The sequence below is a fragment of the Saccopteryx bilineata genome, chromosome 11, assembly GCF_036850765.1.
Source record: "Saccopteryx bilineata isolate mSacBil1 chromosome 11, mSacBil1_pri_phased_curated, whole genome shotgun sequence".
In the NCBI taxonomy this organism is placed as follows: domain Eukaryota; kingdom Metazoa; phylum Chordata; class Mammalia; order Chiroptera; family Emballonuridae; genus Saccopteryx; species Saccopteryx bilineata.
In genome coordinates this window covers 68,829,302-68,846,550 of record NC_089500.1, presented here as the reverse complement: position 1 = coordinate 68,846,550, position 17,249 = coordinate 68,829,302, and the positions used below count along the sequence as shown (strand labels likewise).

General features: G+C 40.2%; 1 protein-coding gene across 2 annotated transcripts in view; it reads left to right on the top strand.

The window, feature by feature from the left end:
- Positions 1–17,249, top strand: part of CTTNBP2NL (CTTNBP2 N-terminal like) — a 50,748-nt gene that overhangs the window by 1,429 nt on the left and 32,070 nt on the right. For both annotated transcript variants that reach the window (XM_066246750.1, XM_066246751.1), the window contains 2 exons: positions 10,755–10,875; positions 14,418–14,525. In XM_066246750.1, the coding sequence (XP_066102847.1) occupies positions 14,427–14,525 (99 nt within the window). In that variant the 5' untranslated portion in view covers positions 10,755–10,875; positions 14,418–14,426. The remainder of the gene's footprint in view (positions 1–10,754; positions 10,876–14,417; positions 14,526–17,249) is intronic.

Sequence of the window (17,249 nt, the reverse complement as noted above, 5' to 3'; positions counted from 1 at the left end):
TCTGTAGTGTGCTCAGAAAGGCTTTGGCAATTTTGGCCTAATGTTAATGCCATTGAATCCCCCAGTAATCATCTATTGCTAGCACTTCCATATATTAAAATTTGCCATGTTTTTAGCTTGTTTCTTTTGCTTTCACTCTATATAGTCCATCTTACTACTGTTACCTATAGCTCAAGCTAACAGCAATGAGATGCAGAGAGTTAGAAATCACAGAGGGTGATTAGAATGGCTGTCTTTTACCTTCCTGATTAAACTTTCTAAAGGTAGACTGAAGGTAATTATTTTTGAATAGCTGGGTTCCAGGTTTGCAGCGCCGCTGAGCGCTCACAGATCTGTTCAGTGATTGTTTCCAGACCTCCAATAAAAAAGCACAAAGAAGAAGCTGTGTGGAGGGTCCCTCCAGCACACTCACAGTGTGCTTACTGGAGGGTAAGACATGGGCCCCCAGCAATAGCAGCAGAAAAAACAAAAAGCAGAACAGGAAATCCCAAAAAGATAGATCTTATTACATGAGCAGAGAACAGAAAATAAACTAAGGTAAGAGACTCAGGAAACCAAAGTAGTGGTGAATGCCAGGCCCTTAATGAGCAGAGAGGAAAAAGCAAATCATGCTCTTTGCTTATTTGGCATCATAGGCGAGACCAGTTTGATACACATTTGGGTCTTGGAAATCTTTCCTTTAACTTTTTCAACACCTGTTCGGTCACAGTAGAAAGGCACTGTATGTCGAGGACTTGTATGTATATGTCTAATCCATCTCATTCAGTTATAAATTCCTTGAGAGCAGATAGTGTTATGTGGTTGTTTTTTGTTTTCTTTTGTTTTTCATCTTTGTACCTTTCACAGTACCTGGTATATAGTTTAACTTAGTGAGTGCTTTTTAAACTTAGTTTGAAACTGTCACCTTAGGGTGGTTTAGAAAGAAAGGTAATGTACTGATAACATATGGCATGTCTTGTTAGAATGAATAACCCACTTTTTGTCTTGATTTAACTTTATTTTCCCTGTTGTCATGAGACTCCAGTATCTTAAGTGACTCTCAAATACTGAATTTCCTATAAGAAAATACCTGCTGGTTAGAGATAATTTCACTGTAATGAAATCTGAATCAGATACATTGAGATTTGTGCTCATCCTTTTAGTATTTATTTTCCTAAGAATCTGATGCCAGAGGAAGGAATGAATGAATATAAGAGCACACTAGGAACTGATTGTTGATTTTTATTTAAGAATGGGTTCCAGGCCCTGGCCTGGTGGCTCAGCAGATAAAGCGTCATCTTGGTGCACTGTGGTTGCAGATTGATCCCCAGGCAGGGCAGTAGGAGATGCAACTAATGAGTGCACAGCTGTGGAACGAGTTGATGCTTCTCTCTCTTTCTTTTTCTATCAGTAGGAAAAAAATTTTTTTAAAGAATGGTTTCCACAAGTTACTGATCTACTTGGGATTTTAAATGGATTTTTAGTTGATTTAGTGCTTTTCTGAACCAGCTCTAAATACGTGAATGGGGCACAAACAGTATTGGGTCCCTGAATGGAGTCCTCTCCTGTGATCATGGAGTCCTCCCTCTCCTGATCATGGTCGGCACATGCGCTCAGTCTAAGTGGGCTGTGTCTTGGCAGATGCTGGTTTGCAGAGCGCCCAGTGAACTTGCAGAACAGGATTGGGATGCTTGCCTTTTCTGAGCGTAGCAGAATGGTGTTTCTAGGGGTTGCCATTGAAATGGTGTTTGGTGGCATGAGATGAGAAGCAGAGTTTTCTTTCTAGAGGAAATTTGTCCAGTCTGTTGGTGGTTGACCTTAGAAATGGCTAGTCAGCCTGTTTCTAAAGGCCATGTTTTTCTTATTTCCTGAATGTTTGCTGCTAATAACTGAAAACCAAGTCTTCCTAATTTCAGTTCAAAGCATTTGAGTGAGAAAATGACATTTACTGTGAGGCTATAGTGTGCGATCACACCTCTGCCTCTTTCACTGTGTGAGCCAGAGTGACAGCAGTTTTCTGTCCTCACCATATCCCAGTTTCCTTAGCTGTGACATAGAAGATATATAGATATAGATAGAGGTACAGATGTATAGGCATAGATATAGATACAGCTCACAAAGCTAGGTACCTAGCATGTAGGAAGCACTTGATAATTGGTAGGTATCGTTTCATTATTAGTAGTACTTTGCATGCATGTTAAATAATTTAATATTAAATACTCCTTTACTTTAGCATTCTAGCAATGGTAAAGAATTAGTGTCTGATTTTAGTTACTGGTTGGTTTTGTTTTAAATTCTTTCATGTATAGCAAAGATTCTGAGGTAGAGGGAAACAAAGTTTGTACATATGTTATGATCTCATGTGTAATGCAAAGGTGTTTAGGAGCGTATGTGTCTGTCTTATAGTGTGTTAAATAATTTTGTCATGCAAATTATCCTCTTGCATTTTTTTGGCCTGGACAAAAAAAGGCAAGTGATTCAACTATCCGATGCCTTCTCTCTGAATTATCCTTATTCCACTCCAAACTCAACTGTCCTAAGTACCTCTGTCCTGAGCATCTTATAAATGATTATGTGGATACTGTGATATAGTACCTTCTGTGATTTAAGGGCTTTTCAATGGTAATTTTGATTAAAAGTTATTTTTGTCTTTTGAAGTCAGCTCCCCTGCTGCCCCAGAGTAAGGAGCGATCATAGGAAAGACCGAAACTGGTGAGGAGAAACCACACTGGAGGAGTGGACCGTGGAGGAGGGGGAGGGAGAGGGACTACAGGCTGGCACAAACGGGAAGAATGCAGGAGATGCTTCCTCCCAGCCAAGTGTTTCCCAGCTGTAGCTCAGGTGCAAAGCCAAAGCTCCCAATCCCTTGTGTCCTTGGCTGCTAGAGGGATCCTTTCCTTAACTGTGTCTGTTGTTACTGAGTTTAAAGACCATAACGCTTAATTGTTACGGAGTTTAATAGAAACCAGAAAAGAAGATGAGAGCACAGGATGAGGGAGTTTACTGACAAAAAAAGACTCCTGACCCTGAACCTGGGAGCATCTGCTTGGATCCTTTGTGGACAGCTGCTGGGGAAGGCTGGGCCGTGTGTGCGCTGGGTCTGCTGCCCGCAGAAGGTGAGAGCCCAGGAGGAGGAGAGCGGAAGGCAGGAGAAGCAGGGATGAATGATTTTAATAAGAGATGAGAACTGCCCTGGCCAGATAGCTTAGTTGGTTAGAGCATCGTCCCTAAGTGCAGAGGTTGCTGGTTCGATCCCTGGTCAGGGCACATATAGGAACAGATAGATGTTCCTGTCTCTCTCCTGTTCTATCCCTTTCTCTCTCTAAAGTCAATAAAAGTTATAAAGGAGAGAGAAAAGAGAGTAACTGACACTTAAGTTGTAAGAAAAAGACACACAACAGATTTTTTGGTGGGAGGGGGCTCTCTTGGATTCTTGCTAAGCTGCCCTTCTGCTGCACCGGGTCTCAAAGGTGTGACGACCGAACCAACCTGGTTCTTAACGGTTTAATATTTGAGGACGCAAGAAATGATCTGGTCTACTGCTGTGGATTAGCTTCTTCCTGTTGCCTTCTGTTCTTAAATGGAAGGCCCAGAATGTTCTGGAAAGGTTCTACCCCTAAAGACTTCTCTATTTCTCAACCTTTAGCCTTCACCACACTGACCCAGAACACATTCCTCATGGGGGCTGATAACTAACTGCTCCGTCAGCACGTCTCACTCCTAGGCCTCATTTCCCCCTGAGACCAGTTCCTTTTCCAACATCCCTGTTCTGTCAGTGGCATCATCATTTTAGTCACCAGCCTGAAAACCTCAGCTGATCTGGGATAATTCCCCCTCCTGCCTCCTTAAGTGGAACCAGAAGCATATTGCTGCAAATTCTTTATAAAGCCTCTTGCATCAGTCATTCTTACTTCCACCATCCAGTTCACTCACTTTTGCCTCAAAAAAGTTTTCTCCCAACTGCCCCTTCTGCTTCCAGTTTATCTTCAATACGCTGTGTACCTCAAGCCTGAACCTTCCTAAAACTATGCCTTCATGGCCCTGGCCGGGTGGTCCAGTAGGTAAAGCATCATCCCAGCACGCCGAGGTCGTGGGTTCAATCCTATGGTCAGAACAGTCGGCGAGTGCACAACTAAAGGAAACAATGAGTTGATGCCTCTCTCCATCTCTCTCCCTTTCTCTCCTTCCCCCGTTCTCTCTCTCTCTCAAATCAACAGGAAAATTAGAAGAAAAAAAACTATGCTTTCGTCATGATCGTCACCTGCTTGAACATGTTAGTGGCGACTCATTTCCTAAAAGATAAAGCCCAGATTTGGTGGCTGTCATTTTAGGTACCGTACTGTACATTTCTTTCCAACCAGCATGTTTTGAGTACCCCTTTGAACCACAGTTTAATCAAGTTGAGTAAGACAGTATTTGTCTAGAAGGTCAGGTGAGACAGAAGACAGGTATGTAAACAGATGAACTGATATAATAGAATGTGATAACACTCCTGGGTTATGAATATAGACAACTACCTATTATGTATATGAATATAGATACCTATGCATTTAACAGAATGTTAAAAAATAGCTGTGATATTTTTAGAAAACCCATTTCTCAGTTGTTACAAGTTAAAATTGTGACTTTATTAAAAGCTGGAAAAATTCAGTGGAAGCAAAGACATGCTTTGTGCCTATATGCTGAACTCACAAAAAGTTAGTGTAGTCATGCCCTGGCCAGGTTGCCCAGTTGGTTAAAGCATTGTCCTGATATGCCAAGGTGGTGGGTTCAATCCCAGGTCAGGACCCCTACAAGAACCAACCGGTGAATGCATAAATAACTGGAACAACAAATCAGTGTTTCTCTCTATCTCTGTCTTTCTCTCTTTGACTCTCTAAAATCAGTCAATAAATAAAAATTTAAGAAAACCCAAAACAACAGGCTGAAGAAAACCCTTTCCTTTCCTTAAGCAGCGTCCAGATCCGCTGGCCCGAACAGGTGTGCGTGTCCCTCAGCCTGCCTTCCCGGAACTGGCCAGGCCGTCTCGTTCTTGGAGCTGTCACATCAGGAGTGAACTTGTTTTGGTTTCAAAATTTGACACGTAAATGATAGGAAATGACGCCTCATTGGAAGAAGGAAAATTTCATTATCCTTGCAGGTGAAACCAAATGTGTGCTCTCCAGAGAAAAGGAGTGGGAAAACTGACCAGTTTCCCAGTGTCCTGTTAGAGTGTCCTCGTTTTATAGATGGAGAACTTAGAGCTCCAAGGGTATGCAGAGCAGGGAACCACGAAGCAGCCGAACCTGGATGCAGACCTCGGTCTGTCGGACTGCAGAGCCCAAGACAACGCTGCCTCCCCGAAGAATTACTGGCCCTGAGGAACCCTGGTGCAAGAGCACTTGCTGGGTCTGTTGTGGGTAATTTTCAACTGACACCAAGTTGTTAGACTTTTTTTTTTAAATCAGTGATCTGGTTTAGAAAACAAACTTTAAAAAGCAAAACAGCATCATCAGTTATAATATTTGTTAGAATTTTGTGGAATTATTGGCAGTTCGGGGAAGTCAGGCGAGGGGCACGGCCAAAGCGCAGACACCTGGATTGTTAGGGTTCCCCCTCCATCAATAGGCTCTTTTTCTTCCCTCGTTGGGATCCTGATGGAGTCAGTGTCATCCTACAGTAACATCTGAAGGAGTTCTATATCCCAGGCTGCCTCTCAAGCTGTGGCCCATCCATCATTTTACTGGAAATAAAATGATGTTTTACATGTCATTGTTCCCTCCTTGTAGTACTTTACAAATCATTGCAGCATTATATCCAAAAAGCAAATATGTAGGGGAATGATGGACAGATAGATGACATGGACAGACTGACATATTCCAGTGAAATCATGTTATAATTTCATTTAAAGTAAATAAAGCCAACTGACAGATATATTTGAAATGACTCAGATTTCTGGTACTTTTCTGATGTTAAAAGATGTATCTTTTTTTATTTTAATGAAAACATTTATTAACATAAAAACTATTACTCATTTTCATTAACATACATTCCAGTAGCTTACCTAATGTAGTTCTTCTGGTTTGGTCTTGTCTCAGAGGAGAATGCTTGAAAGGGTGTAAACAGATATTCAGGTAGACAGACCTGTTTTTAATAGCGTTGTGTTAAATGTCCTCATTTTGGGGGAGAGATGTTTGAATGTTTGTTTATGGGCATGAGGCCACTTCCTCCTCTTCTTCAATATACATGTAAATCCTGTTGGCAACAAAGAGACAATGAGAAAAACAGATGTGCACACTTAGTGAGAGAAAGAGACAGACACACACACACAGAGCTACACCAGGGATGCATGAGTCTTAAATCCGAGCTGAACAAAACAAACACCTGATATCCATCATGGTGTCCCAGAAAGTGGGTTAGACTGGATCTTAAAAAGACATGAGTGTTAGACCTAGTTTTACTATTTAACTGTAATCTTCAGAAAGTTAACTTAACTCTGGCCTCAATTTTCACCAGAAAAGGAGAGTGCGGAATTAGATGATTTCTGAGGCCCCTTGCAGCTTTGGGAATCACATATGAGTTGTTTTTCCACCATGCAATTCCTAAGGGCATCAGATGTGAGCAGTGGTTACAAAGTACCATGGCTTAGTAAGGAAGCCTCTGGAGTCACATTACCTAGGTTCAAATCCCATTTCCATCACATTCCAGATGTGTAACTCTGAGCAAGTTCTTTGGTCTCTGTGCCTTAGTTTTCCCATCTGTAAAATGGGGATGATGATGATGAAGAAGAATTCCTTGGTGGGAACCACCTAATGTGGTTGTGAGTATTAAATTAATGTACGGCAAGTACTTAGAACACTGCCAGGAACATACTAATGTTTATTTAGCTCAATAAATGTATATCTTTTTTATTATTACTATTATGCTTGAATTCTTAGAAAACTGTGCTATAAAACTATGAGGTGGTGGTAATTAACATTGATAAGCTCAAATATATCATTATTAATTACCATATTAAGCATAAATCCAGAATATCTGGTATCCTAGAATCTGTTTCGAATAGAGTACCATACTATATATTTGAATAGATGCCTGGAAGTATTTTAAATACCGACCTTAAAGAGTATCAGTTTTATCGCAGAACTGTTTCTTGAGGCTGACTCCAAAGTCTGTTCCAACAGCATCAGATAAACAAGCATCTCGGCCCCTTAACACTTTGTAATTTCCTTATGCATGCTCAATTCATATCATATTTCAGGATCCTGAAATTTACATTCTCTACAACCAACTGTTCCAGAGCCGTTCTGTTTTATAGGGTGCTATCTGTAGTGTAGCTGGGAACAGCAGACTAATAAGACAAAGCAAGACACTCTGAAATACACATTATGGCACGCTCATGGTACGGGGAAGGCTTGGGTCTAGTTGCTCCTAATAGTCTTTAAAAGCTGTAAATGGTTAGTTAGCATGTTACATTACAGAGTACCACAGAAGTACTCAGTGGCTTAAACAACAGAAATTATCTCCCAACCCTGGAGGAGAGAAATCCAGAGTCTGTCAGCACGATTGTTTTCTTCTTAGGTCTCTCTGTCTTTGGCTTGTAGATAGCTGCCTTCTCCCTGTGTCTTCACCTGGTCTTTTCCTGTCCCCTGTGTGTGTCCAAAGTTTCTATTATAAAGACACCAGTGGTATTAGATTAGGGCGCACCCTAATGACCTCATTTTCGCTTAAGTACCTCTTTGCGGACCCTGTGTCCCAATGCAGTCACATTCTGCAGTGCTGGGGATTAGGTCTTCAACATAGGAATTTGGTGGAGAGAGGACACAGCTCAGCCCATAACATGTTGTAACAAGTAGACACATAAAGATCCAAATAGTCCAGTAATCTTTTACCTTCCACTGGAAGAAGATGGATTTGACATTTGTAGTAAAAGCTTGCACTACTTAGGATTGCAGAATTCAGCAAAATGAGGTTCGCTTTTATACGGTAGTTTTAGAACCTTTGTAAATAGTAATAGGGGAAACAGCTCCCTTTAGTAAGTGTACAGGAGATCTGCTTTCTTGATCAGAAAGTCTATTTCTGATACTCCTTTGACATGTTTTTCTTCCCCAGCCTGATCCTAAAATGCCACAAGTAGAATGAGAGATACAATTTAGAATCTTGTCACTCTTTTACCCTTCAATACATAAATAACCCTTCAGAAAAACAGGTTCCAGGGGGTGGGGAAATGTTTATCCCTTGAGATGGTCAAGGGAACGTGTCCACACCTTCCACCCCCAAATGGGATGTTGCTTCGGGTCCATTTTTTAAAATAGCAGCACATTTTTGTCCATATTTAGATTTAGTACTTATAAATGTGACATGTTTATTTTTTTAATATCATATATTCTGGGTTTCTAAGAAAGTATATTATCTAGTGGAAAGCTGTCAGAAACACTTTATTTTGTATGTTAGTGTGGCGCTTTGAGTCTTAAAGAATTAACAGGCCTCCTACATTTTAGTTTTGCTTATAAGTATGTGAAATAGTCTTCACATAATTGGAGCAAATTTGCTTTGTATCTTTGTTCCTATCTTATCACTGATACTAAAAACTTACTGAATGGCTTGCATCTCAGTCAGTTGTAGCTCAAGTATAAATTCCTTAAATCTGACGTCTGTGTATATTAATAAAGAAGTGCTTTTTAGCCAATTTTGCAAGAAAAATCTGCATAAAACACTGATTGCTTTTATATTAGCCAAGTTGATTTAATATACATATGCACATTTTTTTTGAGATGTCTCTATGCCTGGAACTATCTACGATTTATTGGAAAATGTTATTTTCCCTCTTTAATCCCCCATGTCACCCTCCATTTAGACATAAAGCCTTTAGTTCCTCATGAAAACATACACACACCCAGATACTAGGAGACAAACATCTTACTGGTACTCCACCCTGCCCTGCCCACTGCTTACATAGCTATAGAAGCTGTTTGGGGTGTTTCTTTTTCTGCCACCCAATTTGCTATGTGGTAAAAAGGCAACAAAACCTGCCATCCTATAGGATTAATTCAGAGTTCCAGAGCAAAATCCAGGACTTCCTCAAGAGGGAACAGGCACGGCCCGAGCCAGAGGGAGTGGAGCCTGGGCTGGCTCCAGAGAAGGGACGAGGTCCGAATAAAATGAACCCAGGCCGAGTCACAGCGGCAGGCTTCCATGGCAACGTCAGCACTGCCCATTAGAAGGTTCCTGGGGCCTGGGGGAGGTCGTATCCGTACCGGAACTCTTGTGACTGTTGGCGCACGAAATCTGGTGTAGGAGAGACCCGTGCTTGTGGCTGTGGGCCCTGGCTTGGTGGGAAGCAGTATCAAATAGACAAAAGGCTATGTTGGGCAAGCTCACGTTTGAAATCACTTATTGATAAGTTAAAAGAAGTTTCATACTTAGCTCATAAATAGGCTCATTTTCCATGGTATTGAAATATATATAACTTTGGTTTTTTATTATGTACTTATATGTATTTTTTTCATTGAGAAAACTATGAAGCTTAATATAGCTACAGCAAGCCGCATCACAATGTATATAATGTATCCAGACAGTGTGTCCACAAGTGGGCTCTATTTCAGATTTATAGGCTGTAGCATTCCTTCAACAGAAATATCTGTGTCTAAATTCTGAGGAAAGGGAAAGTTGAGTCTCAGATTCTAACGGAAGGAATGAGCTGAGCATCTGGCTAAAATGATCTGTCTGTCAGAGCTGCTTAATGGATGATGACAGTGACAAGTAACAGCTCATTTAGAAAATGAGAATGAGTCTGTAGACTGCAGGATAGCATGCCAAAAGTCTGGCAGTAATATTTCTGATAATGACTGTGGAGTTAGAAATGGCCTTCTTCTGAAAATCGTGGGCCACATAATTTATACATTGGGCAGACATTTTTGTTAGGGCCTATTTAGTGGTTTGTCTATATGCAGGCTCTTTGCTATTGTAACTGACTGCGCAACAAACTCACACTTCTCGCCTAAATGGAGAGACTCGGAATTAGGTTAACGGCTGGTTCTGGGTTGAAAGACACAGCATTTATTCCTGCAACATTCCTCCTTTGCCACCGTCCCTGTTTGACCGTCAGGTTTCGGCAACTCAAACAGGCTTTCAGGCCTGGTGCCTAAAAATACAAAGTATTATGATTTATCAAGTAAAATTTAAAACCTATCTTTTTTTGTTAAGTTTGCTGAGTCTAACACACAGGACAACATAACGAACAGTTTATATATAATTCAACATTGAATATTGGGAAATAAATGGGGAAAAGTAGAGGCTTGGGATGAATACTCAGCCTTAAAGACCAAGTCAAGGTGGTAACAGGTTGATTTATTGTCGATTGATTGGCAGGAGGTGAGGGAATGAGAATTTTTCTCACACGAATTGCGCAGTTTGAAAAATTCGGTTATACTTACATTATTTTTCTGAGTCCATTGTACAAAATTGATGGTGTGATTCAAGCAAATAGGCTTTGTCAACTCAGAGAGAGAAAGTCAGTCTCTTCTAGAGACATTCATAAGTTAGTCCTTGAAGTGACAATGGACATCTTATAGTAAAGTTTCTGAAAGCTCTCACCTTCCCTAATTATAATTACAAAGAAGTCGGATGTCAGGTATTTCTCCTGTATTACTCAGCTTCAGCTTGAACAAGTGGCTGTTTTCTTCTTTGTTGTTTGAATCAACCTACAGCTGTCTGGCCTCATCAACATAGTGACAGAGTTGACTAGAAATTGTTTATAGTGTGGTTACACAGGCAATAAATTTCTTATTATTTTGCAGCCTTGGACACTTTTTCACCATGTGGACAGCATTTTAAATACATTTGTCAATTTTCGCAAATTTTAACTGAAGAAGACTTTGAGTTATACCCAAGGACTAAAGTGTGACTGCCAATTATCAGGTCAGTATCCCCCCATTCCCACCCCACCCCCATCTCCAGCACTGTCCCTGCCATCCTAAAGCATAACATAATTTTACTATCTTTCATTTATATTTCAGGCAAAAATGTCTTGCAATATCCTGTGCATTAATATTAGATTCAAATGTATAGAAAAGCAAAGACCTGCTAAATTTTAACATTTATAAAGAAAAGTTATTGGAATAAGCAAAACCAGATCTGGTGGTTTGTGAATTACTGCAGAGATGTGGCCCCTTTTCCCCTCCCGTGTCTTATTTGTATTGTGTTCACTCCTCACAGACACCAGGCTAAATGGAGTGGTAGCTATTAGCAGAGTGTTCCAGATAGAATTTGTGTGCAGGAGCGATTCACAAATGCAGAGCTAACAGGACTATTGCTCTTTACATCAGTGGTCCCCAACCTTTTTTGGGCCACGGATTGGTTTAATGTCAAAATATTTTCACGGACCGGCCTTTAGGGTGGGACAGATAAATGTATCACGTGACCGAGACAAGTGTCAAGAGTGAGTCTTAGACGAATGTAACAGAGGGAATCTGGTCATGTTTTTTAAATAAAACATCGTTCAGACTTAAATATACATAAAACGGAAATAATGTAAGTTATTTATTCTTTCTCTGCGGACCAGTACCAAATGGCCCACGGACTGGTACCGGTCCGCGGCCTGGGGGTTGGGGACCACTGCTTTATGTCATTGACAAAGTAGACTTTTTTTTTCCTTGCTGAGGCTGAACTGCTTTATAATCAAAGTGACTCTAAAGAGTGTGTCACATTTATTCTTGTGAGGATATTTATCACAACAGATGAAAAACTTGGATTTAGTTTCAATCTGTCTTAGTTCTTTATATATTTTATGTATGCTGCTCCCAAAAATTAGGGAATATTTCAAAATGAATATGAAGCGATAAGAAAAAGAAACATTTGATTTTTCTTTTATTAAACAAGAACATCAGAAAAGCAAATGACAAGTCAAAGAAAGTTGTTTGATTATGCAAATGAGATGCAAAACCAACTGTTATTTCATTGATGAAAATGCACTGTACAAAAGGCTGAAAGTACTGGAGTATCTGCACGACCCCTGACCCCCTAATTTTTGTGAGCAGTTTATATATAATCCCTTATTTAATTGGGTTTTTTAACAAATAATTGTGGATTCTCACCATAGATGGTTAGAAGGGGACTGAGCAGGACGTTAGAGGTGGTCCGCTGTCTAGTTGAGCAGAGCCGGGGCAGCTGGAGCACTGAGCTGAGGCGGAAGTTCTGCGCCCTCGCTCCCAGTCTGTCGTCCTCCGTCCCCACTGCTTCTGTCAGCCTCAGTTTTGGATGGCTATGTGAGAGTATTTAAGGACTGTAAGGATATTGAGGAAAACAGTAATACGTGAGAACGCTATCATTTTTAGCTCTATTCCTGTATATTCATTTATATTTCAGGCAAAAATGTCACCTTGGTGCTTATAGGCCAGTTGACTTGAGTGCAGTTGGTATTTATGGAGTCCCTTTAGCATGTCTGTTATCCTGGTTCACATTGGGGGAGGGGAGAGAAATAGAATAAAATGATAGCAGTTTTCCTTGGTCTTATAATCTGTCTGAGAGATAAAAACGTGAAACCATCAGGAAGGAGGGAATCTGTCAAACAACTGACTCAACTGAGAGTTCCATTCTTCACTGTGCTTCAGGGCGGAATCACCCTTTTCTTCTCCCACAAAAGGGCTGCCAAAGGTATTTCTGAAGTCATTGATCGTGGCTGCCCCCAATTTTGGTAATACCTTTCTTTGAATTCCTTTGGGGAATGAGAGAGGACAGGACAGTAGTTACTAATAATTAAACCACTGTTCAGTGTGTGTCAGGCACTTGGCAGTATGTTTGACATTAAGTCAATCTGCGCAGTCACTGTGAGTTAAAGACCATCACCCCCCTTTCACGGATAAGAAAACGGATAATCAGAAAACTTGCGCAGAGTTCCACAACCGGGGAAGTGCAGAGCGGCCTCGGTCTGGCTGCAACGCCGCACGCTCTTCCCAACATTCCGGCTTATGTTACGTTTAGCTTTAGTGGGTTTGGTTTTTGGGGTTTAAAATTCTTTTTTATTAGTTTTTATTTTAAAAAGAACCGCTGTAAGAGATCTCCCTAACACAGATGTGAGAATCACTCATTAGTCACTAAAAGTCACTAGTTAGAAAGTTAGCACTTGAAAGCTGAGTTACTTTGAACATATTTTTAACATGTGGCAAAGGATTTGTACTGTATGTCCCAGAACACAAGCTCACAACACAGTGGAGTGAGTTTTCTCTGTGTTTTCCTTCACCTGATGGCAGCAGCTCTGGGAAGAATCAATGAGTCTTTTGTGTGCCTCCTAACATGTAATGTACTCACAAGAGTTGGGAATTACTGGAGGGTGTGTGAACTAGTCCTGTGTGATTCACACTATAGAAAATTATATGAGAGTGGCAATTTGAAAGTAAAAAGTGGGAAAGAGAAATTAGTATTTACTCTACTTTGGAAATTATAAAATGTATTTTACCATAAATGTTGGTCGGAAGGCCCTACGATAGCCATCTAATTGCTATCTACGTGTGCTTTGTGAGAAATTAATCTCATGGAAAAGAGAGTTTGTGCTGTGAAATTTGCCATGTAACATATTTTAAAAGATGTAAAGCTTTGTAGAAATATGAACTTAATTGGCCAACCTACTGAATGTATTGCACTTAAGATGTTTAAAAAATAATTTTTAAAAAGTCATTTAAAATTATTTTTGCATATGTTTGCATTTAAATCTTATTTTGCTATAGGAAATATAAATACTGTGCTAGATTTTCTCTGTGAAAATAGACAATTTAAAAGAAAAATTTCTCCCATACTCCCACCAAACATTATCTTTGCTCAAATTTCATTTCAGTCAGTTTCAGAAAGATGCTAGAATGTTTTATATACAGTTTTTGAATGGTTATCTAAAGGTGGGAAATCTTTTTATGGTGTGAAAATCTTTGGTGAAATTCTATTCATTGTAACATAATTTTTCCTGAATTTCTAGTGAAAAAAATTAGTGATTAATTCATCTTGAGACCTAAGATGTTTGTAAATATGCTCAGGGAAAAAATGATAAAAATTGATCTTTGTGGCCTGACCTGTGGTGGCGCAGTGGGTTAAGTGTTGACCTGGAATGCTGAGGTTGCTGGTTCAAAACCCTGGGCTTGCCTGATCAAGGCACATATGGGAGTTGATGCTTTCTGCTCCTCCCCCCTTCTCTCTCTCTCGCTCTTTCTCTCTGTTTTTTCTCTCTAAAATGAATAAATAAAATCTAAAAAAAGAAGTTTAAAAAATTGATCTTTGTGAGTAGAAATAAAATCAATAAAGTGAATTTTATTTTCCTTACTGTTCAGTTTGTGATTATTTAATTGTAATCATTTCCTTTCTTAAAGCTTTTTATATGGTAATTGTTGCTCTTTGTCTGTCTCAACTTGTTTTTCTCTTATAAAATCAAGTTCACTCTGCTTTCAGAGATTGTCTCATCTCTGTCTCTGCTTTAGGCTTTCAGGATGAATCTGGAAAAACTCAGCAAGCCTGAACTGCTAACACTATTCAGTATTCTTGAAGGAGAACTTGAAGCCAGGGACCTTGTTATTGAAGCTTTAAAGGTATGTTAAAAAGAAAAAGAGATGTCGTCAAATGTTTGGAAAGCTGTTTCATTGGTCATAATTTGTTTAACCAGGACATTTCTGTAGCCCTGTGGAAGTTAGAGGCCTAAGCATACTTACTGATATTTGGAGCGGCTGCCACATATGTGGTGTGATTTTAGGGACACTCATGAAGCCTTTCTGTCCCCCAAATAGCTCCTTTAGTCTCTCTACCTGATGTCTGGATCTTGAACTTTATTCTTTAGCAGTGATAGGAGCTGTGTTTGAATACCATCCTCTTGATAACTTGATGAAACCTGCTTCCTAAAAAAATGTCTATATACCCATGTACCACACAGTTCAGGATATAATATCTGCAAGATCAAGGACCCCATGAAGACCATCCATGGATTCTCTAGACCCAGATTAAGAATTCTTTTGTCTCAGTATTTGATACCCATTAAAATATAAGTTGTGGGGGAGGAGTGTTAACTGTACTTTGCACACAGTTTTGTTATAAATCTGAAACTTCTCTAAAAAATGAAGTCTTAATTAAAAAAATAAAGAATTCAAAGGGTGCCCTGACCTATAGTGGCGCAGTGGGTGGACCCTTGACCTGGAATTCTGGGTCACCAGTTTGAAATCCTGGGCTTCCCCAGTCGAGACACATGCGAGAAACAGCCACTATGAGCCGATGATTCCTGTTTCCCCAGGTACACACACACACCCTTCTCTCTCTCTCTTCGCCCTCTAAGATCAATAAATAAAATCTTTAAAAAAAAAAATACAAAGTGGGGGTAACTTGTTCCAAGTGTCACAAGTTTTCACACCGTGGTAAGGATGGTTCCCAGTCTGTGGGGAGGGAGAGAGGAGATGTCTGTGTGCCACAAGGTGGGGGAATGGCCAGAGAGGGTGAGACTTGAGTGTGCTAAAGAAAGTCATCCCAGCAAAGTGTAACTGAGTCTAAGGAGATTGTTACAGTTTAAAATTATAGTGAGAGGTAATACTGCTGGACATCTCAAAGTTTATTAAGTTTATGAAGTGCTTTACCATTTTAAATTACCCTCGCTCTTTATATTAAATAGTATTATATCAATAGCATATATGTTCATATGAAGCTCCTTTGCTGAAGGTTTTTTTTACAGCAACACAGATCATTTTCTCTTTGCCTTTCTAGGAGGCTCTTAGAATTGGCGACCTCCTAAGTGATCAACTCAGTAGAGCTCAGATGAAAGGCTCCATCTTTTCTGTTCCTTAGCTTGACTTTTCCCTCCTGCACCAAAATAGAATGAATGTGTGCCTTTACTTATGTTTGAATAGTCTTTTCTGGGATTAAAATTATAGTTGTGATTAAAAGAAAATCTTAACCCACTATTTCAATATGCTGTTAAATCAGAGCGACATTAATTTATGTTATTTGAGACTGACATTTCTGTCTAATTCAGTATGCTTCAGGGTCATTTTTCACAGAAAACTATTGCTCATTTGTCTTCCTTTGTAGCTCTGGGCTGTGTGATAAGTTATTTCCAGTGGTTTCGTTTCTCCAGAGGGCACGGGGCAGTTCCCTATGATGGGGATGGAGTCTGTTTACGTTCCTTTTCAGTCTTGCTCTGTGTGACCTCCCTGTGATTTTTAAACAAAAATCATATGTTTATGTCTTTGACATAATGTTGAAGTTCTTTTCCTGAGCCCGCCTGTCATGCCACGTAGCACAAATGTGTGACCTTAGTGGAGTCATCCCATCTGTCTGGAGCAGAGCTTCCCTGTCTGCGATAAGACTCAGTGATTGAAAACTGGTGTTTATGTACGCTACAATTTGCATGGTGTTGCAAATACTCGGGTAATGCTGATTCATTTATTTTCCCTTTACTTATATTCTGTCAGTGCCTATCATGTTCCTCACATCCAAGGAAGAGTCAGTGTTTGCTAGTCATTTGAATGGATGTCCCTGGATGCCCTCAACAATGCCTCATTTTTTAATGACTCCCCTGCCAACGTATATTACATACATCATTGTGTGCTCTGGTTGGTGACTCATTTCTGGCGTATCCACCGACCTCCTTTGACACTGTTGGGGATTCTTTTCCTTTCCCTGAACACTATCTTTCTCTTAACCCTATTCCACTGTTACCAGTCATTCTAAACCCAGGACACCCTCCCATTTCTTATTTCATGTTTGATCAGTGAAGAGACAAGAAAAAGAAGGATCGGGGAAAGTTGCAGCTGGTTCCTAATCCTCACTCCGAGTGCCTGTTGTTTTTCCCACTTCTTTCCCGTTTCTCTGCGACTCCCTGTCTCCCCACTTCTGTAAGAGTCACCGGCTCAGAACTGGCTGAGTTTCACTCACTTCGTAGGCTGGACCAGAAGAACTTTGTTGGTGGTGACCCCTTTCAGAAGGCAGAAAGCATTTTCCAGGAGCAGCAGATATTGTAAATAGCAGGCAGAGTTTATAAAACTCCAATCGTGTAGCAGTGTGTGTGAAATAGACTTGCCTGAGGACCTACTGCTATTCCGACTGGGACTCCAGGAAGCAGTTTCCCATAAATATCACTGTTGACTTCCACAAAAACTTGTGGGCCTCAGCCCCCTCGTAACTGGGGTAGCAGTTTGGGGGTGGCAGCTGCTAATGGAAAAATCAAAGGGTGACCATTATTTTCTCTTTGCTTCTTGTGCAGCCTTAGAACCATACAAACCTATAGAGTTTTATATGTCCGTTTTGCTAGTCTTTATAATCCTCAGAACCCA